The sequence below is a fragment of the Petaurus breviceps genome, unplaced genomic scaffold (genome assembly GCF_028583685.1).
Source record: "Petaurus breviceps papuanus isolate PSGF00001 unplaced genomic scaffold, PetGlider_PUasm1.0 176, whole genome shotgun sequence".
NCBI lineage: Eukaryota > Metazoa > Chordata > Mammalia > Diprotodontia > Petauridae > Petaurus > Petaurus breviceps.
In genome coordinates, this window is record NW_027185771.1 from 12,647,399 (window position 1) to 12,674,782 (window position 27,384).

A 27,384-nucleotide genomic window follows, 5' to 3' on the forward strand; every position below is an offset into this window, starting at 1 on the left:
AATACTCCCACCTTCTTTTCCCCAATTTCATTTTCATACTACTGAGTTATGCGGTGCCTTCCCCACTGTATAGAAAGAGGTGAAACTGACTCCATTAGCTGCCAGTTTAACAAGATGAGGACCATGGCCCCAAAGGTGTATCACCATCAGTCCATCCAAAGGCCAAGGAGTCAGAGTCAAGGGTTCAAGGATCACAGAATCTTAGGGTTAGAAGGAAGCTTTAAAGGTAGCGTGATAGAACAGGATGAGAATTTCCAAATAATCTAGTTTTGCCCCATTTATTTTAGAGATGAGGAAACAAAGAGTGAGAAAAGAAAATAAGACTAGACTTGTCCTAAAGTCACACTATTAGTGAGTGGCAGATACGGGATGGGGCAGGAAATACATGTGGCTTGCTTCAGGAGGGAGCTGACCACTCGAGAAAGCAGCCCTGATGAAAATTGAGTTATTTGAAATGAGAGCAGCAGCAAGTGTCCTCTTCCACCCCCAAATGTCCTCCTCCCAACCCAAATAGTTTCTATACTTTTACGTCTCCTCACTGCCCAGCCCAGGGCTCTGAATAGAGTAGAAACATAATAAATGTTTGTTATACTGTTCTATTATCATGGAGTTAGGGTTTATGATGCCCCCCAACCCTGCTCCTCAACCACCATCCAGTCCAGAGGTCAGATCTCACAGAATGTGAAAAGAACTTGGTTCTCAGAGTCAAAGTTTTTTTTTTGGGGGGGGGGGGACCTTTACATGGGACTTGGGCAGTTGGTAGAGGGCTAAGCACCTTCCAATTGTGGCTGCCATCTCCAACTCCTCCATCCTCAGGGTCTCCCACACAAAGTAAGCCTTGCTGAGTATGAGTGGTTAGCAATCACCATCTGTCAGCCACTGTTCTGGTGTCCCTCATTGTCCCCTCTGCTAACAGGAAGCAGCCTCCTGACCTCCGCCTGGGCCTGTTACAACCACAGTAGCTGAAAATGCATGTTTCCTCCCCCGCCCCACATCCCACCCCCTCAGTTTTGCCCTGAAAAGGACCTTAAAGTGAGTCAGAAGTAACTATCAAATGGAACAAAGTCCCGGGGCACACACACCTCTTTTCCTCTTCCTCTCCAGCATTCCCTCTGGAGTGGCAGCAGAAACAGGGTCAACAAAGGGCACATGTTAAGATCATGCAAGATAAATGGATGGAAAAAATAGAGAACAAGTAAAAGAATGAGTTATTATAGACAGAGAGACAGAGGGAGAGAGAGAGGACAGAGAGGGAAGAAGGGATATGGAGAAAGGAGGGAGAAGGGGGGGCCGGGGAGAGAAAGAGAGGAGGGGAAGACAGAGGGGGAGGGAAAGGAAAGGGGGAGAGAGGGACAGAAAGAGAGAGGGGGAAGGGAGAGAAAGAGGGGAAAAGAGAAAGAGAGAGAAAGAGGGGAGAAATAGGAAGAGACAGGATATTTAAAATAAACTTCTTTCCTGATAGCTGAACAATAAAGAGAAAAGCCCCACTTGTCCTTTAATCAAAACTTTTCCTCAACATTATTTCTGACAGAACATGATAATTTTTCTCCCAGATAGAATGCAGTGAAGTTGCAGGGTGCTCCCCCCCATTTTCTTCTCCCAGACTTACTCCAGCAGGTTAAGGAAATGAAAGATCAAGATAAGCCCGAGTTAAAGGGCTTGGGGTTGTCTCTGCTTTACCCCCCTGCCATGCCAACCCTTCCCCTGCCCCGGTAGTCCAGTATGCAAAAGTTATGCTAACAAATTGCTGCTCCCTTTCTATCCTTGCCAGGGCCCCAGGGTAATAGGATCACAGAGCTGGAAGGGTTCATACAGGCTATATTAGTCCAACTGCTTCTTCTGTCCACTGACATGCCCATGGTCATCCAAGAGTCTAAGGGTTAGAGGTAGGACTCAAACCCAAGTCTTCCTCATTTGAGAAATGAGGAAGCTGAGGTTTGGTAAGGGGAAGTGCCTTGGCCTAAGATCACACAGCTTCCAAGTGGCAGAGCTTGGATTCAAACCCAAATTTCCTAACTTTCAGAATGGCGGCCCTTTCTGCTACACTGTACTAATCACCCAAGCACTGGCTGGGGGACAGCAAAGTGCTGTCTGTTGGACAGTTCTGCTAGGAAGACTGATCTTGCTTAAGTAGGAAACATTAGCTTGGTCATGCCATGCAAGCCAAGCACTAATATGCCTTTTTCAGCCATAGAAATTGGCCTGTCCTCCCTGCAAATACTCACTTGGGGGAGCTACTCCTCAAACTCTGGTCAGCAGGCCAGGCTTTCCTGGCCAGGTGTCTTTCCTTAGGGTAATAAAAGTTACAAGGATCCTCTACCCCAACACCCTCATTTTACAGAAGGGGAAAATGAGGCTTAGAGAATGAATGTAAACTGCTGTAGGTTACACAGCAAGTTGGTTACCAGGTCAGGAGTAGAGAGCCCAGGTCACCAGCCTCTCAAGTTATACTTTCCACTATATCCTGCCTATCATTTCGCCACAGGACATCTTCTGAATCTGAAGGCCATAAATCAGCTTCTGGAGGTCCACTTGCCCTCTTCCCTCATGGTGTTCCCCAGGAAGACAGAAGCAGTAATGCCATGAAAAGTTCTCATGCCACCATCTTCCTACCATAGGACGCTGTTAAAGCCAACCTTCCCTATGTAGACAGACAGACAGAGGGAACCTCCCAAATTGCAAACTACTACTGGAATTTGGAAAGGCTTGTTAATGTTGCAAACCAAGGAGGAGCCAAGTCATGAAATGGCAACTGGGTTCCAACAGAGGTTAAGCCTCATGGTGGCATCTCCTTACAAGACAACAAGCTACGTAGACTCCATTGCAATGGCTTCTCCCTTGGATTCTGGTGTCCTAGTGAGACTCTAAAGTGGGTCCAGAGGGAGAGAGGGAAGAAAGCTCACATTGTCATACAGTGGTGTGTTGAGTTGTCTGGGAGAGTCAGGCCAAGTCATCTAAGACCACCCCAGGCGAGAAAGCATACATGCAGGTTCTGGACAACCAACCTGTGCCCCCACCCCTTCTCCACGTGTGTCCTTATAACACTCAGGGCAGTCTTCAGGACAGCAGACATGGAAGGTGGTAAAGAAGGGGTGGTGGGAGGAGTGGTTCCCTTCCCTGGTCTCCCCACTTCCACAGAAGGATGAGAGGCCCATGGCCATCTTTAGCTCCTACCTGGTAGTAGGTGATCTCTTCCTTCTCTCACAGTGGACAGCATCAAAAAAAGCTGCATTCCAGAATCTCAGGGTGTGCCTAGAAGACACAAGAAACTTGTAAATGGTCACTATCTCCTCATACCTGTGTGGTCTTCTGCAACATCCGCGACCGAGCTACAAATAAAATCCAAATACCAGGTTAGGGTTCGAGGATGGTCTTCCTTAGAGCAATGATGTCTGGGGGCTCAGCCCCAAAGCTCCATCATTGTTATCAATCATTTATGATATGCCTCCTGTTAGCCAAGCGATGTACTTGTATATACATCAGGGATATATATATATATATAAGGAATGCAACAAGCTGTACTCATGATAAGCTTACATTCATACCAGGGAGATAACACACACACACACACACACACACATACACACACACACACACACACACACACACACATATATATTTCATAGGTGGTGCAATGGCTAGAGTGCTACTAAGTCTGGGGGCCAGGAATACCTGAGTTCAAATTTGGCTTCAGACACTAGCTAGCTGAGTAATCCTGGGTAAGTCACTTAAACTCTGTTTGCCTCCATTTCCTCATCTCTAAAACGGGGGATAATCATAGCACTTACCTCCGAGTGTGGATTAAATCTATAAAAAATACAAATTAGTCTGGAAGGGAGTACACTAATAGTGGGGAGGGGGTGGATCAGGAAAGACTTCATTTAGAGGATGGCACCTGAGCTGGAGGGACCCCATGAAGCAGAGGTGAGGAGGGAGAGAATTCCAAGCATGGGGGACATTAGACAGGAAGGCACAGAGATGGGAGATGGGAATTACTATGGAGGAGGAATAAAGAGAAAGTCATTTTTAGAATAAGGACTTTATGAGACAGCAAAAGAGGACCCTGGAAGTCATGGTTCCCACTTGCGGTCTAAAATCTTGTGGACAACAATGAAGGTAGAGTTGGGTCAGTCTCTTGAATTTGGAGCTTTGACAAGCTTAGACCAAAGCCTTCACTCAAGTTAGTCTTTCAACAACATCCTCTCTTCAAGGCCCAGTTCAAGCCTCATGGCCTTTGCTTACAAACCACAATATACCATATGAAAGCACTAAAGGAAAGATGCAATCAACTAAAACTTATGAAGTACCTTCTGTGTACCAGGAAGATCTGACCCCCCCCCTATTTCCTGTTTGTAGCATCCAATGAGAATTCTAAGGGATCTGGATGTGCAGAGCATGTCAGTGTTTCTAATTGTGTCTCTAACACTAACTATGACTATGGACAAATAATTGCTCAACTCCCCTGAGATTCAATTTCCTTCTCTGTAAAAGAGAGATTGATTTGCCTTACCTACATCACAGCACTGAGGCACAAATCCTTTGTGAGCTCTAAAGAAAGGGAGCTACGAATTATGACCATTCTTCTCCAGTGAAGGGGGTCAAGACTTGATGATGGTGAGAAAAAGTTAAGTTCAGTGCCCAAGGTAGGGACACAGGTCAGATGCTGAGGCAGCCAGCTCCCTGAGCTGGAGGCAGAGGCTTATACTCAGATTCAGAGCCAAAGGGACCTTGGAAGCTATCCAGGCCAATCTTCCTCATTTTACCAGTGAGGAAATGAAGACCCTGAGGGGTTAAGTAATTGACCTGAGGTCACACGGGTTCTAAGTGGCAGATCAAGGACCTCTGACTCCTAAAACAGTTTCCACTTGGGAACACTAGAAATGGGATCCTGGGAGGGACCTATGATGTGGGCAATTAAAAGACTCAATGTGGAGGAAGGGGTTATTCTCAAAGAAACCAGAACAGGACACAAGAATTGAAAATAGCTTGAGATACCAAAACCTGGAACATCCCCACCTTCTCCACACTTTCTTTTCTCTCTACTTATCCAAGGGCTCCTCAATCACAGAAGCTTGGCTCAAGCCCCCATGCAAGGCCTTTGCCAGCCAGTCCAGTCCAAAGGATCTCTTCCCACTCTGAACTCTTCCAGTCTATACCACCTATACCCATGCCAGGTACCCAGCTAGACTATAAGCTACTTGAAGGACCATGTTGGATACTTCTTTGTACTCTTATATCCTAGCATAGTGCCTTCCATGGAGTCAATAATAAATTCCTGACAAAGATTAAATAAATTAAATTTAATAAATTTAATTTTAATAAATTCCTGGAAAAATTTAATCAAGGAGAGGTTGGTCACCAAAGGTTTGGTCAGTAGGTGATATTTTGTTGTCTTTTCATCAGTGGTGGAGAGGAGGATCAGGATTTAATGATAGAAAGGCCCTTAAAGGTAACCTAGTCCAATCCCATCTTTTTACATAGGAGATAACTGAGAACTAGAAGGAGAAAGTTTAAGATCGAATAGGGAGTAAGTGATGGTGCTGGGATATGAACCCAGGTCCACTGAATCTAAACCCAAAGGAATCTGCTAAGATGGAACACCCATAAGATGAAGTCAAGGATCCTTGAAATACTAATGTACTGAACTAGTGAGTTCCCATCCCCAGAAGGATGGACAGCATTTCTTCCAATGATTCACTTCCTTCATAGAATTATAGGCTTTAGAGCTATAAGGGAATTCACCTAGTCCAACTCCCTCATTTTACTGATGAGGAAACTGAGGCACAGAGAGATTAAGTGGCCATATTATACATGGTCATACAACTATCCAACACAGGTCGTTTTAGTCCATACTTCATGATTTTTCTACAGCACCACACTCCCTCTAGCCATCAATCTTTACCTCAAGGATTTCTGTAGCATTTTCTATATGTAAGGTACTGTTCTAGGCACTGGTGATAGATACCAAGACACAAACAAAAATAAAAAGGCATTTCTCTCCAGAAGCTTACCAGGAAATACAACATATAAAGCATATTATAAATATCAATATTATAAATACAAATTATAAATGAAAAGTAACGTTTCTCCAGAAGTTTACCAGGGAATACAATATATAAAGCAGATTATAAATATAAATATTATAAATACAAATTATAAATGAAAAGCAACTTCTCTCCAGAAGCTTACCAGGAAATATAACATATAAAGCAGATTATAAATATAAATATTATAAATACAAATTATAAATGAAAAGTAACTTCTTTCCAGAAGTTTACCAGGGAATACAAGACATAAAGCAGATTACAAATATAATTTGAGGAAGGAGAGAGCATGAAGGCTTGAGGAGGTGAGGTGCGTGTGAACGAAAAACTTTCCTAGGAAGTGGCACCTTCTGAAGGAAGGTAAGGATTCTTAAAGATGGGGGTGCATTCCAGGAATGAACAACAGACTGTACAAAAGTGTGCTGGTGGGAGATGGAACGCTTGTGTCAGGGAGCACTAATAAACAGGGGAATGCTAATAGGGGGCAGCAATAGCCCATGGAAAGAAAAGACAAGCCTAAAGGAGATCCCAGGGGCCACCTCCTTTCAACAGTGACCAGCCGTCAGCCTGTGCTTACCAGATAGGCTGCTGCTTCAGGTGAGTGTACAGATAGATCTTCTCCCCTTTCTTCTCTTCATCTGGGCTGTACATCATCACTGCAGGATCAGATAAAAGAGCTCTAAGTGTGGTCTCCTAGCATTTTATCCACCTTAGCAATGGAGCTCTACCATGACAGTTTCCCCATCACCATTAGAAGAAGGAAGTCTTCAACCACAGCCAGGATCACCCATCTACCGCTTAAGTCGTCTATCTGATGACATCGTCTCATGGCATAGACGGCAATGAGACCAGTAACCCATTGTCATTGCCAGGCAAGGCATCCATGGGAAGGAGGTTTTTCCAAGAAAAGTGATGGACTGTGCTGATCTAGCCACATTCTTTCCATTATCCTCTCGGTGTCCAGCAATACATGGAGCTGGCAAAGCTGATTTAAAATTCAAAACTATGGCCACCAAGTAGCAAAAGAGTAAGGTCTTATCAAAAGCTGGGCAAAAGGATGTAGCTGGCTTCTCTACTGAAACTTCCCCCGCAGTAAAGGGTCAAGAGAGGGCCTCGGTGTCAAAGTGTCCATCATCTAACAGCTCAAATTTACATAATGTTTTAAATGCTTTTCACATATTATATGGTTTAATATATGATGGCATCAAATATAAGCTACAGGGAGCTATTATTTGCCTGCCTCTGCTCTGGACTCTGGGATACTATGTAAGAAAGAGAATTTACAGAAGCAGGGGGCTTCTTACCAGTCTTCTGCTGCTTTTCCTTGGGTTTATCTTCATCTTCCCTAAGGAAAAAGAAACCACAGTGACCATTAACTTCAAAAAGAGCCAGCCTGCTCCAAAAGATTAAACTTCCTACTGGCACCATTTTCTCTACTTCTTGAAAATATCAATTGGTCAGTCTAAGTCATTGGATCTCCAAGGGTTTGAACCATAAGTAGTGAGAACAAAGCCAAGGGCTAAGATGCTTTGGGCATCAATAATCTTTCCTACTAATGTACTGGCAGCCCTGTGAAGGAGAACTTAAATTAGCTATATCTTTTGACTTCTGATGTACTCCCTGGGATTCACAAGCACATCCCCTAAAAAATGTTCTCTCAGAGGGGGTTATGTATTACTGAATCAGGATCTCAATGGCCATCCAGCCCAAACCATCAAAGATCACAGATTTGGAGCTGGAAAGGACTTTGGTGTCCATCTAGTCTAAATCAGAGATTACAGATTCAGAGGTGGAAGGGATATTATAAAACATCTCATATTACAGATGAGGAAACTGAGGCCCAGTGAGATAAAGAGATTTGTTCAAGGTTATTAAAAGGCTGTCCTATGAAAGCTGGAAGGGACCCTAGAGGCCATATCATCCAAACTCTTCATTTTACAGATGAGGAAACCAAGCTTCAGCATAGATAAGTGACTTGCCCAGGGTCACACAGTTAGGAAGCATCTGAGGCAGAATTTGAACTCAGGTCTTCCTGAGTCTAAATCTAATGCTCTGGCCACTGAGTTACCTAAATGCCTCCTTTGGACTTACTATGTTTGTCTCCAGAATGCCCATGAAATAGAACTATGGATACCAGGTTTGGAAGGTTGTTAGGAGGCAGATTAGACAATCTAACAATTAGACTATCCTCAAATTGGCATGGGTTACTTTGATGGGTAGTGAGTTCCCTGTCCTTAGAGCTGGACTTCTAGAGAATCTGAATGCCCCCTTGTCTGTTCAAGAATGGCTGGAGCTAGGTTCCCTCTGAACTTACTTTCGATTCTGTAATTCTGAGAATATTGGGAGCAGGGATTTTTTTTTTGGAGGGGGGAAGGCAAGACATTTGGGGTTAAGTGATTTGCCCAAGGTCACACAGCTAGTAAGTGTGTCAAGTGTCTGAGGTTGAATTTGAACTCAGTTCCTCCTGATTTCAGGGCCAGTGCTCTATTTGCCATGCCACCTATCTGCCCCAGGAGCAGGGATTCTTAATCTGGGTCTTTGAACTTGTATTTCTAAAAATATATTTCAATACCTGAATTTCAATATGGTTCATTTCCTTCGTCATCCTCAAAATAGCTTCCTGAGAAGGGAGGGGTCCAGATGGCCAAAAGGATCCAAGACCCACATGTAGGTTAAAACCCCTGAGTTAGAGGGACAACACATTTCTTGTGTCTAGAAACAAGGTTTGCTATGATTAGGTACTAGAGACCACCAAGATCCGATGAGGATTCATCCTGTCAGGCTTCGGATCCAGAACAAAGCATCCCACTGCTCTCCTCCACATCACACACAAGGAGCAAACAGCATTTTCCCTGAGGTTTGAAAAACCCATGTGACAGAGTTCTCTAAATAAAGCCCACAAACAGAAAACTAGGGCAATACGTACTCGTTTTTCTTGGTCAGTGGTCCCTTCAGCTTGGTTTCCAAGCCTCCAAAGAAGCCTTTCACGTTTTCTGTCTTTGCGGACGTGTTCTTCAGAAGACGCTCTGCAATGTCCTTTTTTTCCGCTAGCCAACTGTTAGCGGACTTCAGGTAGGAGTCAATGCTGCCTGCGGGTTTCTCCTTGGACTCCAGGGGCAGCATGTGAGGTTTACCTACCAAAAAAAAAAAACAAACCCTCACAGGTCCTCATTCTGCCTAATAGAATCCACAAATGCAAGAGTTAGAACTGAAAACCACCCAACTTTCTCTCATTTTATAAATGTTTCCATCAGATTATAGCTTTGCGTAGCATGAAGATTCCTTCCCAAATCTCACTGGCTAGACAAGCAGGGGCAGTGAGACCAGAAGGACTTAGAACAGGACAGCACCCTTGTCCTCATTTTTCAGGGGCAGCCCCTGAAGCCCAGAAAGAGGGAGTGATTTGCTCAGAATTGCCTAACTGGTAAGGCACAGAAATGGGACACGGACCTAGGCTCCAACTGGTTCCAGATAAAGAAACTCTGTACCATATAAAACAAAGGTATAGAATTAAATGGAGGTCTTAGAGAATCATAAGATTGGGGGGTGGAAGGAATTGTAGAGCTCATTCAAATTCAAGCCCTGTCATTTTATTATTTTATCCTATGACCACAGAACAAGGACCTCCTATTCCATGGGACACGTAAGGACAACTCTTGGTGTCCTGGGATTGACCTTAGACTTCACTTGTTAGAATATTCCAAGAAGAAATAGGCTTGGGGAAGGTCACACATTTGTGGCAAAGGAGACATTTTTTCACTGTCTAAGCAAGGGGACCTTGTATTTCCATAACCTATAATGAGTGGGTCTCACCTCCTCCATCTCCCTCCCAGCAGATAATCTTAAGACCAATTTCATAGAAAAGGCAGATAACTTGCCCATCGGTTACCTCTCTTAATCCTGACATTTCCCAGTGTATTCATAAGTTTCCCTTGAAAAAACCCTCAAAGATGTGTTTCCCTTGTCTGGACAATAAACTTTTTCTATATCCTTCTGACCCCCTACCCCAGGAAATCAACGATAACAAGAAAAATCATATATACTATACAATTTTCATAGTAATCTTTTTTATAGTACCAAAAAAAACTGGAAGCAAAGCAGGTACCTGTCTCAGCTGGGGAATGGCTGAATAAATCATAGTTCATAAATATAAGGAAAAACGATTGTGCCATTGAAAGGAGTATAAGTCATCTAGATAAGAATAGGAAAAACTATGTAAAATAATTCAGAGCAAAGAAAGTAGAATCAAGGGACCAATGCACACAATAACTATAACAATGTAAAAGAAAACCACAGTGATTCAGAGTAATTGCAATGGGCAGTCTTGATTTCAGTAGAGAAGCTGAGGACTAAGGGTAACGCTTATGCTGTCAGATGTGATTACTCTGGTGGGTAGGTTTTGCTTCAATTACATTTTTTTTTAATTAGGGAAGATTCAGTGGGTTCCTCATTCCTCTCTAGGCTATATTCCTGACTTCATCTCCCATGCCTCAGTTTTTCATCCTGAAGCCTCACTCCAGCCATAGACTTTACCTTTGGAAGTACCCACCATGATTTGGTATTGCTTCTCCAAGAATCTCCATTTAAGAAAACTACTCAGCTCAACCATGTCTCCATTCCTCTCCAGGATGTACTCCCTCCCACTCCCAACCTTCTCTATCCCTGCCTGGTACCTTCATCTTCTCCTTACCCTCCGTTTCCCTAGTTTTATTTTTTCCCCCATTACAATTTAAGTTCCTTAAGGGTGAGAACTGTCTTTCTTTCTCTGCTTGTACTTGCATTGCCAGTGTTTAGCAGAATAACTGACTTTCTTTACAGGGACTGAGTGTTATCTAAGGCTCCTGCACACAGTGGATATTCTTTAAGAATTTGTTATTTTGAAGAATTTGTTTTTTCAGGTGATGGGCAATGGACCCTGACTGAACTCACCCACCATACTTCCACTGCAGCCCACAATTCAAGTGGTGAAAAATGGTGAGAACCAATTTGGGGCTCAGAGATTATGAAATCTGGCAACACAGTTAGCCAAATCTCCATATTGGGGAATGCCCTAGAGCTAAGTATTATGATTATTATATCTCTACCACACCCTAATAATAAACTCCTAGAAGGCAGGGACCACATTTTAGTTTTGCATTCACCTCAAAGGAAGCATTTAACATGAGGCCTTGTACTTGTGGGTATTCAATAAGTGTGTAATGACCAAAAGCATCACTTGGTTAGAATTATCGAGACTGAAGGGACCTTAATGATCATCTAATCCAAATTTCTATCTGATGAATGAGAGGCACTAGGCCCAGAGATAGGAAGCAACTTGTCCTACATAATACTGGGTTAGTTAGATACCCAGAACTAGAACCCAGATCTCCTGACTGTCAAATATTCTACAGCTGTGAAAAGAGGTCTTTTAGGTGGCAGTGTGTACAATGGAAAGAATTGCCTGAGTCAGGAGGTCAAAGTCCCAATCTTATTCTAGACGTGACCTTGGGAAAGTCATTTAGCATTCTAGTAGAATTAAGTTCCTTGTACACATACATGCTTAATGTCGCTTCAATTGGGGAGAAAGAAATAACGTGCACCAAAGCCATCATCAATCCTCAAATTTGCAAGGCTTAGTAGGACTCTCAATTGTTCAAATCCCAGAGAAAATAAAACCCGGTGACTTACCAATGTGGTAGTATGTGAAACACATGGTCATTAGATTCTTCGCTGGTCCAAAATCATCCATCTGGTGACATCTAAAAGGAGAAAAAAGGAGACTAGTCAGTGAATTCCTAGGCTACTTTACCTTAATTGGAGAAGTCCACAGCCCTCTAAAACATGCTTCTGTTAAGCCCCAAAGAGATTCTCTTAGAAGGCAGGCTCTATGTCACCATTAGGTGACTAGTTCAAGGTTACACATAGATATAGAAGACCATCCCCAGAATACTTTTATATAATTACAAGGATAGGAGGAGATTCAGATCTAGTCCACCATCCTCACTTTAGGAAGGCAGCAAACTATAGCCCAGAGAGAAAATGACCTGCCCAAGGTCATATGGGTGGTAAGCAAGAGAAGCAGGCTCTGATCCCAAGAGTAGATATGATATAGCGGAACAGGACACTAAACTTGGAATTAGGTTCAAATTCTACCTCAGACATTTACTAGTCACAGGATCTGAGGCAAGCCATTTAACTTCTCTTTGCCTCAGTTTCCCCATTTGTAAAAAAAAAAGAATTTGGAGTAGATGCTTTCTCTAAGGTCCCTTGCAGGTCTAAATCTATGATCTCATGTTCCTAAGTTGAACAGAGCTGGAAGGCGTGTCAGAGGTTTGATCCAATAGCTTCATTTTACTAGTGAGGAAGGTAAAGCCCAGAAAGGGTGAGGACTTGCCCAAAGATCACACAGCCAGTTAATAGCTGCGATGGGAGTAGAACCCAAATCTCCTAATTTCCAGGCTCTCCTTTCTACACACCCTCCTCTCCCAATGCAATTGACAAAAGCCGGATGGGGCAAAAGCCTCCCGCAGAGACTAATGAGACTGGTGGAGAAAGATTTATGCCTGTCTGAGGTCACCAAATAACACTTCCAAAGCATCCATTTGCTCCAAGGCTGGGCGGGTAACCTAGTATGAAGCCCTTCACAACAGGAAATTGAGACAAATTCTAGGTCTTTGCCCAGGAAGAATGCAGCACAACTGCATGTAATCACTACTTAGCGTGATTGCTTCTCATAAGAAGAATTTACTCACACCCCAGCTGTTTCTACTCTGTGATTTCCACTGTCAGATACAGATTTCTCATTTTGCTGCAGAGAAATGCTGATCTTGGCCATTCTACCCAGGTGAATCTATCTGGATCAGAACAGTGGGTGTTCAGTTGTGACCCCATTTGGGGTTTTCTTGACAGAGATATCGCAATGGTTTGCCTTTTCCTTCAAGGGCTCATTTTACAAGATGAGGAAACTGAGGCAAACAGGGTTAAATGACTTGCCCACTGTCACACAGCTAATTAGTGTCTGAGACTGGATTTGAACTCAGGAAGATGAGCATTCCTGACTCCAAGCCTTCAGAACAACTGAACTGTTACTGGGGCAATGGGGAGTTTATGATGGACTGTTTCATGGGCTTTATATCCCACCTACTTCCAAAAAGGCAGTTAAGGTGGAGCTATTAGGAGAATTAAGGTAGTCTGTGGCTAGTAAATAAGAAAAAATACATAAAACACATGCGCGTGCGCGCACACACACACACACACACACACACACACACAAACCACAGCTGAAATTGTGAAAGCTTCCTAGCTTAGGACAGAATGTCAAATTGAGGACAATTTATGAAATAGTGAGGAAGAGAAATGCCCCACCAGAGTTCCTGATTTTGTCCTATATTTACATTTTTTCCCAGAGATTTATTTTGGGACGTGAATAGAGAATAGCAATATCTTCAGTATCATATGGGTACAGCTGTTTAGTACTTGATATCCCAAAAGTCTTAATGCAGTTTTATGCCTTAAGAGCATTTAGAAAGAAAAGGTACCCAGACTTTTGGGACACCCTGAACTTTAATAAAAAAAAATTCTCCTTTTCTCATCCGGTATAAGCTACCACCGCCATCTTTGCTGATGAGCCTAACAGTAGCAATGACCCACTTTGCAAGCCAGGACTAGAATTTGTGTCCCCGGGTTCCCTTTGTAGGGCTCTTTCCCCTTGACCTCCAGCTGTGTGCCAATAATAACTAGGAGCCTCCTGAAACCTGCCCCTTCTGAGTTTTCACGTAACACAGGCTGGAGAGGAGTGCAAGGAAGGGGGCATTGGATGAGATCACCAGCCGCCCAACTTACTCAAACAGCACCACCGCGAAGGACTGCACCAGACGGTAGAAAGTCGGTTCTGAAACACACTTGGAATTGCAGCGCTGTCCAGGAAAAAGGCCAAAGAGAGAGGCAGGCAGAGATGAGTGTCCTCATGATAACCAGAGGGCCAGGCTGCTGAGCAGCCTGCCTTAAAAGACCATTGTGAGAAGATCTCCAGCAGCACTGGTCCGTGGGCTACCTCCTGCTGGCGTGGGGCAGTCGCACTGGGCCCAATGATCCTGGCTGCCTGGCCCCCTGCATCCCTTCCCCTACCACTGATCCTTACCTGTGCACTCACATAGCGGGCAAACCACTCCCGACCTTTCCCATTTTCACTGCTGCAGAACTCTCCAAATTTGGCTTTCTCTTCTTGGTCCAAGTCTTCCCTGAAAGAAGAAAAGGCAGATTGAATCAAGATTGGCCTTCTAATCCTCCCTATAGAAAGGAGGAGCCCCCAAACCCTGGATGCCAAGTTATCGTGCTACCTTGAAACTTCACTGTGCAATCTTACCCCAAAACACAAAAGAATATAAGAGCATTCTTCCTCGGTTTACAAAGGGATAGAGGGATGAAGTGACTTAGTAGTTACAGTGACAGGGAGAGTTAGGAGCAGCATGAGGACTGCACCCCAGAATTCTACACTGTCCCATAACATGGATCTTCTTACCCTCCAGAGAAGATCTTTTCCACATAGTTACGCATAAACTCCCGGAGCCCCACAGCCTCCTCATCCTTGGCTGACTCTGTACTCTGGTTGGAAGAGAAGGAATCATTAGAAGAGGAGCGGTGATAATGATCCCAGGTCGGGTGAGTTGGGGATTCCCCCATATCATTTTCACTATCCGCCGACTCTGTGGTATCGCTCTCTGATGCTCCGTCACCAAGGGAGCTGCTTCCATCCCGAGGTTTTGAAGGTGGTGACTCGGAAGGGGCCAGGGTAGATGGCTCACTGTCAAAGTCAATCAGAGATCCCACTGCAGCATCGGGGGCTTCCATGGCTCAGGCAGGATACTGAGAGGACAACGGATGAGTAGTTGGACTTGTCAGGGGGGAGGGGACAATGACCATCAATGAGGGAATCGAGGCACCAGAATCACCAGGAATATGCTGGCTACAAAGTGCAGGACCCACAGAACATCATCATGTTGTCCTAAGGCATCTGGAAGAAGAACACACAAATATATGTCAAACTCTTCTCCATCACTACCAGTAATCCTTGCTTGACAGAAACTCCAGAATTCCTAGTTAAAAAGCAATCCCAGACATACAGAATCTGGGGGCATCACAACACCATTCTCAATTGTACACATTATGGTAAAACTCAAGGATTCTAGATTTTTCCAAGCATACCCTTTGGATGTGCTAACCTGCTCCAATGGGGACTCAGTCACAGGAACAAACCATTGGGTTGGACACAGCGTGGTATAGACGTACATGGTACACTAAGTAAAAAGAACTCAGAAGAACTGAATTTGAACTCTGGCCACGGTATTTTCTAGCTGTGTGATCTTGGGAGATTCACTTGATTCCTCTACAGGTCAGTTTCAAAGTTTATAAAAAGATAACAATCACTACCTTCCTCATAAAGATGCTGAGTGCAGTGCATAGAGTGTTGGACTTAGGAGTCAGGAAGAACTGAGATTGAACTTTGTCTTAAACTCATACTAGCTGTGTGACCCTAGACCAGTCACTTAACCTCAGTATGCCTCAGTTTTGTTACCAGTAAAATGAAGATGATAATAATAGCCCCTATCTCACAGGGATCTTCTCACCCACAAATGGTTGCTACTTCTCAACAAGGACACCCCTCTTCTTGTGCCCTTTATCTCATTCCTCTCCTTTCTCCTCTGGGACCCTGCCCTTTGAATCAACTCTCTAATCTCTCCCCATCTATTGGTTCCTTTCCTGCAGTTTATAAAAATAGCCAGGTCTACTCTTCCTTTAAAAGGCAAAACCCCCCAAAAAACCTCACTCCTATTCACTTGAGCTGTAAGCTATCATCCTGCTTGTCTTTACCTTCACAACCAAGCTTCTTAAAAAGAAAATCCATCTACATTTGTTGTCTCCATTTCCTCTCTCTCACTTATCAACCCATTACAATCTGGCTCCCAACCTCTGCCCTCAATGGAGGCTGTTTTCCCCAAGGTCACCACCATTGGGTGCTTACCGCCAACTCCAACAGCCTTTTCTCAGCATTCTTCGCCGTCACCCCTCCGCAGCTTATAACACCATTCACCGGCCCTCCTTCTGGAACCTCTCTCTTCCCTGGATTTTCATAACACTGCTCTGTCCTAGTCTTCCTGTCTAATTTCTCCTTATCTCCTTCGCTGGATCAGCATCATTGTCTCACCCACTAGTGGCAGCTAGTGGCCCAGTGGACAGAACATCGGCCTGGAATCAGAAAGACCTGAGTTCGAATCCAGTCTCAGACACTAACCTTGGGCAAGTCACTTAATCTCTGCTTGCCTCAGCCTCTTCAGATGTTAAATGGGAATAATAACCCGCAACTCACAGTTGTTGTCAAGATCAAATGAGATAATATTTGCAAAGCATTTGGCACAGTGCCTAGCACATATTATTGTTAAATTTGGGCTCCTCCTATGTCTTTTCACGGGTCTTTCCTCTCTCTACCTCCTCAAATGGCCAGTTCCCATTGGTTCAATCATCTCCATGTAGATGGTTACCAAATCTACATATTCTGCCCTAATCTCTCTTCTGAACTCTATTCCCACATCTCCGTCAATCAATCAAGTATTTCTCTAATTGACTATGTTTCAGGCACCATACTAAGTGCTAGGAATACAAAAAAGGCACCAAATATCTGTTGGAGGTATCCAATTGGAATAGGGAAATAGGCATCTCAAACTCACACCAAGATATTTGAAACGGAATTCATTGCTTTCTCCCCTAAAAAAAAAACTCATCCCTTTTCCTAAGTTCCCTATTTCTGTTGAGGGTGCCACCCTTCCTGTTTGCAACCTTAGAGTGATCATTTGACCTTGCCCTCTCCTTCCCTACCCATATCCAGTCCACTGGCAGGCTTTGTCCATTCTCTCTCTGCAGTATCTTTTCTGACCATCATCCTCCCTCCATTCACATGGCCATCACCCTACTAGTTCAAGCCTCCCAACTGATCTTGCTTCACATCTCTTTCCTCTCCAGTCCATCTTCCTCCCAGCTGACAAAGTGATGCTACCATATAATACAGAGATCTCCCATGTCACTTCCTTGTTCCTAAAGCTCCAGTAACTGCCTGTTGCTGTAAGATATAAACGCCTTTGTTAACAAAGAAGCTTTCTATTCCCCGATGTCTCCAACCTCTCTTTCTAGACTTGATATTTTTCTTCCCCATTTTTGTTGCTTTCAGTCATTTTCAGTCCTGTTTTACTTCATCCTGCCTAGGTTTCTTAAATTCCTTCTCCTTTACATGGCAGCATAGCACAGTTGAATAGAAAGCCAGCTTTGAAGCTAGAAAGACCAGGATTCAAATCCAGCTTCTGAAATAATCCTCAAATGGTGCCACGAAGGATGATCCCAGAACTCAGCCTTCTAGCTAAAGGGAGATTCCTTGGGCAACTTCAGCCTTCAGAATGACCTTGAGAATAACCTCAAGTTCAACAGTCTACAGATCAGATCTTCCAGGATAAAGGAAAAAAAATTCCTTAACTGGGTTCTTGGGGAAAAAAAGAGGATTTCCCATATGGTCCCTAAAGCTGAAGAAACAGTTAAGAGTTAAAGTCATGTAATGGAGGGGAGAAGAGAGGACATAGGCTGCAAGAGATTGAGACCTTGCTCCCTTCCCGCTCTCACCCTCACCCCCCACTAGGGGTGAGTTATAATAACCGTGAGTTATTTGGACAAGATATATCTACTTGTTTCATGGCACTAAAGGGCATTTGCCTTATAAGGAAAGTCTAATCCACAATATGATACCACAAATCTTTCAGAGGACTGTGGAAGACCTCGTAGGACAGCTAGTAATTCACAGGAATATCAGCATGTTGCCTAAACTGCAAACATGACTTCAGATCCCTTCTAAGACAAGTTTATGGGGTACTAGGAATATCTTATGTTTGGGGTTTTTTTTTCCTATCTGCTTCTGTGAATCTTTTGTACTTATTTGTTGCCTTGAGTGCTTATATAGGAGTGGGGAACCTTGGTTGCCCACATTTATGGTAATTTAGACACAAACCATATCTAAGCTATATTTGGAGACTTTCCCAGAGCAAACACATTAAGAAGAGAAAATGGCCTTCTTAATCAGCTATCCAATACTGAACACAGTCTTAAGCTTAGTATTTTAGTACCCTTCTCCTTCAAACTGCTTTGTATTTACTTGGTAATGTATTTTGTATTGACTTATCTGTCCATGTTGTCTTCCCTCACCCCCTGCCTCGTCAAGGGCAGAGTTTTATTTTTGTTTTTGTATATCCATAACCTAAAACAATACCTCACACGTTACTATTCAGTCATTTTTCAGTCACGTCTGACTCTGTGACTCCATTTGTGGTTTTCCTGGCAGAGATACTGGAGGGGTTTGCCATTTCCTTCTCCAGTTCATTTTACAGATGAGGAAACTGAGGAAAACAGGGTTAAGTGATTTGCTCAGAGTCACACAGCTGGTAAGTGTCAGAACAAATCTGAATTCAGGAAGATGAGTCTTCCTGCCTCCAGGCCTGGAGCTCTATCCACTTTGCCACCCAGCTGCCCCTACCTTGCACACTGATTAACATTTACTAAATGAGGACAAAGATTTACAACCTTAACTGAATGTCTCTGATGTAGAATAAGACAGCCATGTTCTTTTGTGGAGTCGGGAGCTAGGAAACACCAGGTCCTACTTATCTCTGTACCTGTCTCCCCCTCCTAGAATACCTAATGGGTCTGACATACAGCAGGTCCTCAGAAACTGGTAATCCTGCCTCCATCTTTAGGCCATAACTCCATCATCTCCTCCCATGTTTGACTCTCATTTTCCTCTTGAAAAGTCACAAAAATCCAGAGCCAGACAAACTTTTCTTGGTTGCATTTATTAAGGTCCCTTCTTAGGTCTAGGCAGTTGTGGCCTCGAGTAAGGGAACTCCTCTCTCTGAGCCTTAACAATCCTTTCAATAAAAGCTCAGTGCTCTCAAAGGTCCCTTTTAGCCTTGCCATCCTGCATTCTAAGGACCTTTTCTAGATGGCACTGCTATTTTACCAGATAGTTTGAATCTACAAACTCTCACCTTGCCTCATCCCTTCCCAATGGGAGGAAAGGATTGGATCATAGTTCTATGTAATAATTCTATTGCTATAGGATTTCTGTAGCAATGCCCTCCCAGCCTCATTTCCTGGTATTCTCCTCTCCTCTTTCCTCACCCACAAACTACTACAGGGCTCTCTAAATTGTGGCATCCTGGGTGGGAAATATTGCGTGCCAGATTGCTTGGCATGCAATTGCTCAACCACATCCCGAAGGAGATTTGTTCATCAGGAACCAATCTGCTGTAACTCTGATTTTCTTACCACTACAGAGCAGCTAGAGTCCCACCTCCCCCTGTCACGGATGGCCTGCCCCAGAGAATCAGACTAGGGCATGGTGATTGCCAAGGGAAGGATTGCCGGTCCTTCACATTCACTGGCCACAGCTTCCAGTCACAAGCCGCAATGCTGAGTGACGGCCCCTCTCTGTTCTTCTGTGTTCCCAAGGACAAAAGAGCATGTCCCTCAAAGGAACAAAGTATTTGTGTATGCTAAGCTGTACACATAAATAGCTTAAATTTATACTGTGCATTACAAAGTGTTCTTAGATGTTCCCAGAGGATTGATGAAAAAATATGCTACCCATCTCCTGATGTAGAGGTCATGGGCTCAAATTGCAGAAAGAGACATTTTGGGGCATAGCCACAATGTGGATTCATTTTTCTTGGCTATGCTTATTTGCTATAATTAATAATAATATATTATATATGTATACAGTTTTAAGGTTCATAAAAGTATTTTAGCTGTTAGCCTCACAACAATCTGGAGAGGTAGGTGTTATCATTAGCCACTTTTTACAGATATGGAAACTGAGACAAACAGAGATTAAGTAGGTAGCTAGATGGCACAGTGGTTAGAGAACCCATCCTGGAGTCAGGAAGACCAAAGTTCAAATTTGCCTCAGACAAATTTACTAGCTATGTGAGCTTGGGCAAGTCACTTAACCCTGTTGGCCTCAGATTCCTAATCTGTCAAATGAACTGGACAAGGAAATTGCAAACCAGTCTAGTGTCTTTTTTCAAGAAAACCCCAAATGGGGTCACAAAAGAGTCAGACACAACTGAAATTTCTGAACAACAACAAACAATTGACATCAACGGAAAAACAAAACAAAGCCATGAAAAAAAAAAATAACACAGAGGTTAAGTGACCTGCCCAAGGTCATTCACAGCTAGTGAGTTCTGAAGTTGAATATGAACTCAAGTCTTCCTGATCTCTGACCCAGTACTCTACATACTGTTCCACCTAGCTAGCTGCCTCTTGATTTTTTTTAATAGGAAGGAGGTAACTGAGGGTGAGGATAGAGATGGATATCAATAACACAAATCATGTGTGCAACACTAAGTAAAACAAACCAGAAAAGAGGGCAGGCAGTTCATAGGAGGGAAAATGTAGAGGTTTTAGGTAGCCACAAACTCAGTAAAAGTCAACAATTCTTAATTAATACAGCAAACACAATCTTATGTTGCAGTTAGGGAAGACGACACATCTCTAGAAGTCTAAACATTTTTTAAAATGCACAGTAAACAATGAGAAGAAAGCACAACCAAGCAGGACGGCTTTAAAAGTAATGTGCGCCATTTATTATACACTTATTAAAAGAACATGAAATAAAGCTTCAGGATTTCGTACTGAATGCTCTTGCATTCTGTTGTATACAGGGCATCCCAAAAGTCTTTGTGCAGTTTCAAGTTATCTTATTTGATCTTCATGACAACCCTGAGAGGTAGGAGCTATTATTATCCCCATTTTACAGTTGAAGAAACCAAAGCAAATAGAGGCTAAGTGACTTTCCCAGGGACACACACCTAGCATGTAGGGCCAGATCTGAACTCAAATCCTCCTGATTCCAGGCCCAGAGCTCTATCACTGTCCTATCAACTGTGTCTTAATAAAGGTATTTAATCAATACTTCCTGACTTCTCATCACCTAGTATCAAACAAATGGTAACCAGGTTTCTTTGTTGATTTGTTTTCCCTTAGTAAATACATGAATTTATTAACTTTGTTGTAAATAGCATGGTATTGTGAAAAAATTCATAATAGCTGATAATATTGTCAGTCAACAAGCACTAATTAAATACCTACTGTGCACAGGGCATTATGATTTAAGTTTTGCAAAGCATGCTACATACATGATCTCATTTGAACCTCACAACAACCCCAAGAAAAAGGAAAAAATAGATGTAATTATTCCCCTTTTTAAAGAGAGGGAAATTAAAACTCAAGAAGCTAAATAACCGGTCCAAAGTCACACAGCTAGTAAAGGCCCAAAGGTGGGATTTCAACTCTGGTCTTCTGAACTCCAAGATCAGGACACGTTGTCTTCCACCCATCAGAATGGCCAGAGCCTAGAAGGGCACTCACCACCTTTGTATCTCCACTGCTTGGTGCAATGTGACTTTTATCGTCTGACTGAATAAACCAGGCTGTCTCTCAAACAACTCTGTATTTGGAGGTGGAATACCTGGATTCTAGTCCTGACTCAGAGGCCAAGAGAAGGCTAGTTATTTGCTCTCATAAAATAGAAAGGGACAATTTCCTTACTGGTAAAGCTGGGGAGGGGGAGGAGGTTTGAAGTGAAGGATCTCTGAGATCTTTGATGTTCTGTGGTTGTGTCAAACAGCCACTCATCGAGCTCCTGTCTCTGTGACTCAGTTTCCTCATATGTAAAAAGGAGATATCACCTACCTCCCAGGGTTGTTATGAGGATAAAGTGAAATAGTAAATGTAAGCCACTTCACAAACCATAGAAATGCCCATTATAGCTAGATCGTGCCGTGCATAGAGCAAAGGGACCAGAGTCAGGAAGTCCTGACTTCAAAGCCTCCCTCAGAAACTTCCTAGCTGTGTGACCCTAGGCAAGTCACTTAACCTCAGTTTCCTCTACTGTAAAATGGGGATAATAATAACATTTACCTCCCAGGAATGTTGTGAGGATCAAATGGAGAAAATATTTAGCACACTGCCTGTCACATAGTAAGCACCATAAAATGTTAGCTCAAACTATCATCACTGGCATCATCATTAGTTTGAGTTGGCAATCACTCTAAAATCCCAGATCTTTTTTCTTATGAACTGTAAAGCAGGTCTTCCCATCCTACTCTTATGGCACATTACCTGGTTTTTAATCATTTATTTTCATTCAATTCCATCTGTTTTATAAGACAAGTTAGAGAAACATGCTCACTCCTTGACCCAGTAATCCCACTTTTTGGTCTATACCATAAGGATGTTAATGATGGGAAGGACCCATCTGTAGAAAAGTATGCAATAGACCCCCCCAAAACTGGAAACAAATTATGTGCCCAGTGATAGAGGAATTTCTGGGAAAAAAAATGGTGGAACATGAGTGTAATGGAATATTAATTATTGTGCTGTAAGGAACAGGAAATATGAAGAATACAAAGAAATACAGAAAGATATGAAAGATTCTGTGAAAAAAGCAGAAGCAAAAGAACGATCTCCAAAGTAACTCCATTTACCCAAATGAAGATAACATCAAATTACAGCAAAAATGGTAAATCCAGTGGACAGTACTGATGGGTCCATGTCGAAGATGAAGCCCATGGTCTTTGTTTCTTTCATCAATAAGTAAATAACATAAGGGGATAGTGGCATGTACAATAATTAAAACCACATTTGTTTATTGGATTTGGGTGTTTTGTTTGCTCATACAATGATTGTTTTTGTTTAAAGAAAGCAATTAAAATAAATCAATTTTATCTGCATGTGAGAAGTCATATGGCTTGTTTGGGGTTTTTTTTTTTTTGCTTTTTGGAGGGGCAATTGGGGTTAAGTGACTTGCCCAAGGTCACATGGCTAGTAAGTGTTAAGTGTCTGAGGCCACATTTGAATTCAGGTCCTCCTGACTCCAGGGCCAGTGCTCTATTCACGGCACTACCTAACCGCCCCTGTGAGAAGTCATATGAAAGGCATTGAGGACATGTGTGACCAGAAGAGGAAATGAGGCAATTGTATAAAAATGTGAAATATAAGATGGACAACCTAAGTGCTGCAAAATATTAAAAGAAATAGGAGGGTCAGCTCAGTGATGCAGTGGGTAGAGCACTGGCCCTGGAGTCAGGAGGACCCTAGTTCAAATCCTGATATGCACACTTGACACTGACTAGCTGTGTGACCCTAGGAAAGTCACTTAAATCCTTAAAAAAAAAAAAAGATATTAAGGACTTAAGCCTTTTACGTGGGACCTCGTTTGGAAGATTTGTGAAAGGATTGTTAAGAAACTCACAAAGACCAGAACTTCCTAGAACAGGGGTGGGAAACCTGTAGCCACATGTGGCCCTCTAGGTCCTCAAGTGCAACCCTTTGAATCCAAACTTAATAAAAGGATTTTTTCTGTAAAACTTGGACGAGGTCAAAAGATTGCACCCAAGTCAAAAAAGTCCTAATCCTGTCCTTTTCAGCTCTGAGTCTCTATACTAAGATCCCCTCCAACTCTGCCATCCCACGCACTAAGGTTGCTTTCCTGTTCTGATATCCTATAGCTAAATGGGGTCTGTTAACATTAAGGCATGAGGGTATCATTGTATACATAAGGATCCCTGCAGGCTCCTTGTTGACTTAAAAAACCACATATTAACATTATCTGTTTCCTATTGTATTTTCCCTTATTTTGTCTTATTCTGCAGAAGTATTTGGGTTGTCTATCTTATAATTCTCATTCTCATTATAGGCCTGACTCATCTCCTCTTCTGGTTACATGCATCCTCGCTCTTTTTCACATGACTTCTCACATGCAGATGAAATCAATTTAATTTTCACTGTTTAATTATTTCTCTTTCCCCACCAAGCATGAGACAGGGTAATGCAAGGAAGAAGATTGGATTTAGAGGTAGAAGCTGAGTGGCTGAAGCTCTGGTTTTGCTACTCACTAGCTGAGTGATGTCAGGCAAATCATTTCTCCTTTCTGGACCCAAGCTTCATTTTCTATAAAATGGGGCAGTTGGACTAGAGTGTGGGAACCTCCAGGGGTCCCTGAGATTCAGAGGATCTGGGAAGTCTAAATTATTCATAAAAACACAAAGATGTTTTCATTTCTTTTTTTTTTAAGCAATCCGGGTTATGTAACTTGATCAAGGTTACACAGCCAGGTGTTTCTGGGTAGGTGCTAAGTGTCGGAGCCCGGATTCGATCCCCAGGTCATCCCGACACTGGAGCTGATGCTCTTACTCACTGTGCTACCTGGCCGCCCCAAGATGTTTTCATTTCTAATATTTATAGATGTAACTCACATAAATAAAGCTCTTTAGAGTCTTCAATAATTTTTCAAGGGTGTATAAAGGAATCCTGAGACCAAAAACTATCCCTAGGTCCATTACTATCCTAAATAGTAAATAAAACTGTCTCACATAAATATCTCACATAAAAATTATCTCACATAAATAAAGCTCTTTAGGGTCTTCAATAATTTTTCAAAGGTGTATAATAAAGGAATCCTGGGACCCAAAACTATCCCTAGGTCCTTTACTATCCTAAATAGTAAATAAAACTATCTCTAAGGTCCTTTACTATGCTGACTCCTATGAGCCTAGAGTAGAGATGTGCTTCCTGAAAGGAGGGGGAATCTGGGTCCTAGTAAACTCAGCTCACCCTGTAGGGAAATGTACCATCAGGGACTTGAGCCAGGAAGGCTAATAATGTAAATTAAGAGAGGTTATAGAAAAACCTCATCGACCTCCCCATGCCCACTCTTCCCCACATCTACCAAATGGTTCTTGTTCCAGCCCTGCCTCCCAATCATGAGGAAAAATTACTTCCACATCTCTCCTCTTGCATGCCACAAATAATTAGCATCAGCAGTGAAGCTGGCTGTTCCCGCGGTGCCCATGGGCATCTGTTAACACACTGATGCTCCCCCCTGTAATTCCTCTCTGTGTCCTTCCAAACCTCTCCCCCTCCCACTTCCCCTTTCCGGTCACAAGTGAAACCACAACATTAGTAACCCTGCCTGTGGGGTCCAGCTTGGGCTGAACATTTGCATAATGATACTGCCAGATCCTTGTCCTAACCGGGACACTGCTGCAACCTTTCAGTTAGAGGCCATTAAAAGATGTAATTAAAAATACACCCCATGTTGTTTCCCAGCTCTTTTGTTTTGAAACCACAAGAAGAGCTTTCATTTCAGTTTTTATCAGATGATGACTAGCTCAGCTCAGTAGTTCCTAACAAAAGAAACCTGCTTATTGCTTTCTGCCCGGGTGATAATTGCCTTTGCTTCAGAACTGGGGTGCTATGTGGCCGTTCTTGTTTGGGGCTGTGAAATGATTGCCATCCAAATGGCCGGACTAAATGCAGTCCCCATTAAATTGAAAATCCAACAAATTGAAAGGAATTCAGAGAAAACCCGAGAGGGTCTAGTTTACTAGTGTGTTTGGAAACGCAGACATCAGCCTGGCCTGAACATGTGCAAAGGAAACTCTGGTGGGAGACACTGTGTCTCCCAGACGACCTCTGACAGTCAAGGACCCCCAAGCACAGGTGCCCCAAGAGGGGACCAAAAGGTATGGTCAACGAAATGGTTGTCATTGAACTCAGGATCACAGTCATCTAAACCCTTAAGCATTTTCCATGGTTTCAACTCAACTCATCTTTACAATAGTAAAGATAATAGTAAAGACTTCCATGGGTGGGTTAGTTACTGTACTGTGACCCACTGACCAGCACTTGGCTTGAAATGGGCAACCACTCTACCAGGAATAACCTCTGGAGTCTGTATAATGTAGTGGGAGGGAACTGAACCATCATTTCGGGGAGCAGCTGAACAAATTATGGCATGAAAATGTAATGGGCTATTATTGAGCTTGTAAGAAATGGACAAGGGGGATGGTTTGGGAGAAACCTGTGAAAATCTGTGTGAATGAATGGATGCAGAGTCAAGTTAGCAGAACCAGAACCATTTATACAACTACACTGAAAAGAAAAACAGTTTTGAAAAACTTAAGAACTCTGATCAACCATGAATCTGGAGAACCAAAAATAAAGTATGAGTCCTACCTCTTGTCTGCGAGGTGATGAATACAGGACACAGATCCAGTCACAACATTTTAGGGCCTGGCCAATGTGGGAATTTGTTCTTCCTGAATCTGCACATTTGTTACAAGACCTTTGTTTTCTTTCCCCCTCCCCCAATTTAGAAGATGGGGAAGAAACGAGGTAGGTAGGGAGTAGTTAAAAAAAAAATAAGGAAAAGAAAAGAGAATCATTTAAGCATTTTTAAAATCACGGAAGAGAACAGAAGGCCAGAAAGAGTCCCAGACAAGAAGGATGGCTGTGAAAGTTACAGATTAAATTTATTATATATTTAAAAAGAAAAACAAGGTGTACATAATTGACATTTGTGATTTCATGTAAAGTCCTCTTTGAAAATGCGTCTTTTATTTGGTATTACATTCAAAATAACAAAAAAAAAATTTAAAGGTGGCATTTGAACTGAGTTATGAAGAGAATCAAAGGTTCTAGGAGATCAAGGTGAGTGCAAAGAACCCCTTGGTTTGGGGCCAGAGGACCCAGATGGGAGGCCCAACTCTGCTTCCCACTATTTGCATGATCTTGGAAAAGTCCCATCCCATACCTGGATCTCAATTCTCTTATCTCTAAAATGAGGGAATTAAGTCTTTGTTGTTGTTTATTCCTTCTCAGTTATGTCTTATGCTTTGTGACACCACTTGGGGTTTTCTTGGCAAAGATACTGGAGTGGTTTGCCATTTGAAAGATGAGGAAACTAAGGCAGAGTTAAGTGACTTGAGGACGGTCACATAGCTAGTGTCTGAGGTTAGATTTGAACTCATAAAGATAGATTTCCCCTGATTCTAAGCCCAGTGTTCTATCCACTTCGCCACCTCGCTACCGCAGGGGGGGGGGGAGGGGGTTGGATTAGACGATCAGGGGCAGGGAACCTGCAGCTTCGAGGGGCATGTGAGTGTCTATGTCCTCAAGTGCAGCCTTCTGACAGAATCCAAACTTCACAGAACAAATCCCCTTAATAAAAGGATTAGTCTATAAAACTGAACTCAGTCAAAAGGACCTTTCCAGATTTAAATCCTTATGCTTCTATGAATCCATAAACTAAATGGCGGGTCCCTATTTAACCGCAGGCCACATCTCCATTATCTCCTTGGCCAGAGCTCACGACTTACCTTCCCCATACTCCTCCCAGCTGAGAGCTGAAAACTCAATATGGAAAACACGATAGCCACATGTCCCCAAGTTTTACTCTCTCCATGTAGGATGAATGATTTGACAA

The 27,384-nt window shown here is 42.9% G+C and overlaps 1 protein-coding gene and 1 pseudogene across 2 annotated transcripts in view; both read right to left on the reverse strand.

Moving 5' to 3' along the window:
* The window catches only part of LOC138159358 (centrosomal protein of 19 kDa pseudogene), a 300,984-nt pseudogene that overhangs the window by 54,821 nt on the left and 218,779 nt on the right, over nucleotides 1-27,384 (reverse strand).
* The window catches only part of KIAA0513 (KIAA0513 ortholog), a 55,631-nt gene that overhangs the window by 9,639 nt on the left and 18,608 nt on the right, over nucleotides 1-27,384 (reverse strand). Inside the window, exons 2-10 of one of the 2 annotated variants that reach the window (XM_069085632.1) lie at nucleotides 14,545-15,036; nucleotides 14,164-14,263; nucleotides 13,866-13,939; nucleotides 11,712-11,782; nucleotides 8,971-9,178; nucleotides 7,349-7,389; nucleotides 6,622-6,700; nucleotides 3,175-3,252; nucleotides 1,083-1,112 (exon numbers count right to left, since the gene is read on the reverse strand). In XM_069085632.1, coding sequence (XP_068941733.1) covers nucleotides 1,083-1,112; nucleotides 3,175-3,252; nucleotides 6,622-6,700; nucleotides 7,349-7,389; nucleotides 8,971-9,178; nucleotides 11,712-11,782; nucleotides 13,866-13,939; nucleotides 14,164-14,263; nucleotides 14,545-14,873 — 1,010 coding nt within the window. In that variant the 5' untranslated portion in view covers nucleotides 14,874-15,036. The remainder of the gene's footprint in view (nucleotides 1-1,082; nucleotides 1,113-3,174; nucleotides 3,253-6,621; nucleotides 6,701-7,348; nucleotides 7,390-8,970; nucleotides 9,179-11,711; nucleotides 11,783-13,865; nucleotides 13,940-14,163; nucleotides 14,264-14,544; nucleotides 15,037-27,384) is intronic. The other variant, XM_069085633.1, reaches the window with a different exon arrangement.